This window comes from Plasmodium inui (genome assembly GCF_000524495.1).
Source record: "Plasmodium inui San Antonio 1 unplaced genomic scaffold supercont1.111, whole genome shotgun sequence".
NCBI lineage: Eukaryota > Apicomplexa > Aconoidasida > Haemosporida > Plasmodiidae > Plasmodium > Plasmodium inui.
In genome coordinates, this window is record NW_008481945.1 from 1575 (window position 1) to 2911 (window position 1337).

General features: G+C 34.1%; 1 protein-coding gene across 1 annotated transcript in view; it reads right to left on the reverse strand.

Annotated features, from left to right (window-relative positions):
- The window catches only part of C922_05610 (hypothetical protein), a gene marked incomplete at both ends in the record, with an annotated part of 673 nt that extends 606 nt beyond the window's left edge, over window positions 1–67 (reverse strand). The window contains one exon of the mRNA XM_008821181.1: window positions 1–67. Coding sequence (XP_008819403.1) covers window positions 1–67 — 67 coding nt within the window.
- Between the last annotated feature and the right edge of the window lie 1270 nt (window positions 68–1337).

Below are 1337 nucleotides of genomic sequence, written 5' to 3' on the forward strand. Positions count from 1 at the left end.
CAAGGATAGTATCAGAATGAAAGTGAATGCAACAATTAAACAGCAATAATAATATCGCGTGTTCCATGACGAGGCCTATAAAAGCATCTTAATAACGATAGAGGAATTCCACTGTAATTGTTTTCAGAATTTTGTCTCAAATAAGATTCGAAATGTCAAAGGATAATCCAGATATAAAGTGGACTACATATATATGGGTCCACCATGACTGCTATTATGCGCATGTATCATATATATATGCGCTGTTATTTGCAATTAGGAGCACTCTCTCCGTGATTTTATTTCGAATTACAGTCCGTAATGCAGGAAAGAGAGATTTGGGGGGAAGGAATAATTCAGCGTAGCAAAGTTTGTGCTGACGATTTAGTGCTGTTATTTTGGATTTGCCCGTCTCCATAGCTTCTTCCTGATTGTTTTCGTTTATCTAACCATACCACCTGAAAATATATCATAAATTAGATTGATGCATGTGAAACAATATATGTTCTATTATAAATAACGATAGAATCCGAAAAGGGATGAATATAGATTCATAGTCGGCGCGTATACATTCCTGTAATTATAAAAACAGCATTTATATTATACATATCTATTCACGGAGTATATCAGTATATGGTGAGCAAGGGGAATGGATAATTGCGCTCTTTAACGAATTTCTGAATAAATACTCTCTGTTGAAGACTTATTCAATGTCGCAATTACATTCTGGAACGAGTTTCTACAGATTCCCCTCATCATTAAAGAAGAGTTCATCATTCTATATTCTCATAGATAACGGACACTCCAAATAATAAAAAAATAAACACGTAAGAGGGTTTTTTTTAACATAGCAATATCCAAAGTGACATTTTGTTATAGGCAAAGAAAAATCGTGAATGTCCATTATACTATGCTATAATAATAACTATCCACGAGACAGAAAACAAGGGACGAGAAAGACATCTTATTACTATGAAGTACAGGATGTTCACATTAATGCCATCGTATGATTATATGTCTGATCAGTCTGAGGATTCCTATTGTTTAAGATACTACCCTGCAGCTGGTTAATTAGTGAACACAGATGATGTATCTAATAATACTCACTATTCTTTAAGAAGTGGGGAAAAAGTAATTCTTTGTTTTGCTCAAGACTACTCCTCTATTGACATCCTTCATACTGTCTCATCTTTATTCAATGAAACATTCGTTTGCCGCCGAATATTTCTGTTCCTGCATTATTCAATGACATGGAAGCTTTCGACATAATACACCATTCATGATTATAGCTGAGCATCGGTTTTTGCCTGTTACGGTTCATATTTTACGTTTTTGTTCATTATTTACCTTATTCGAAG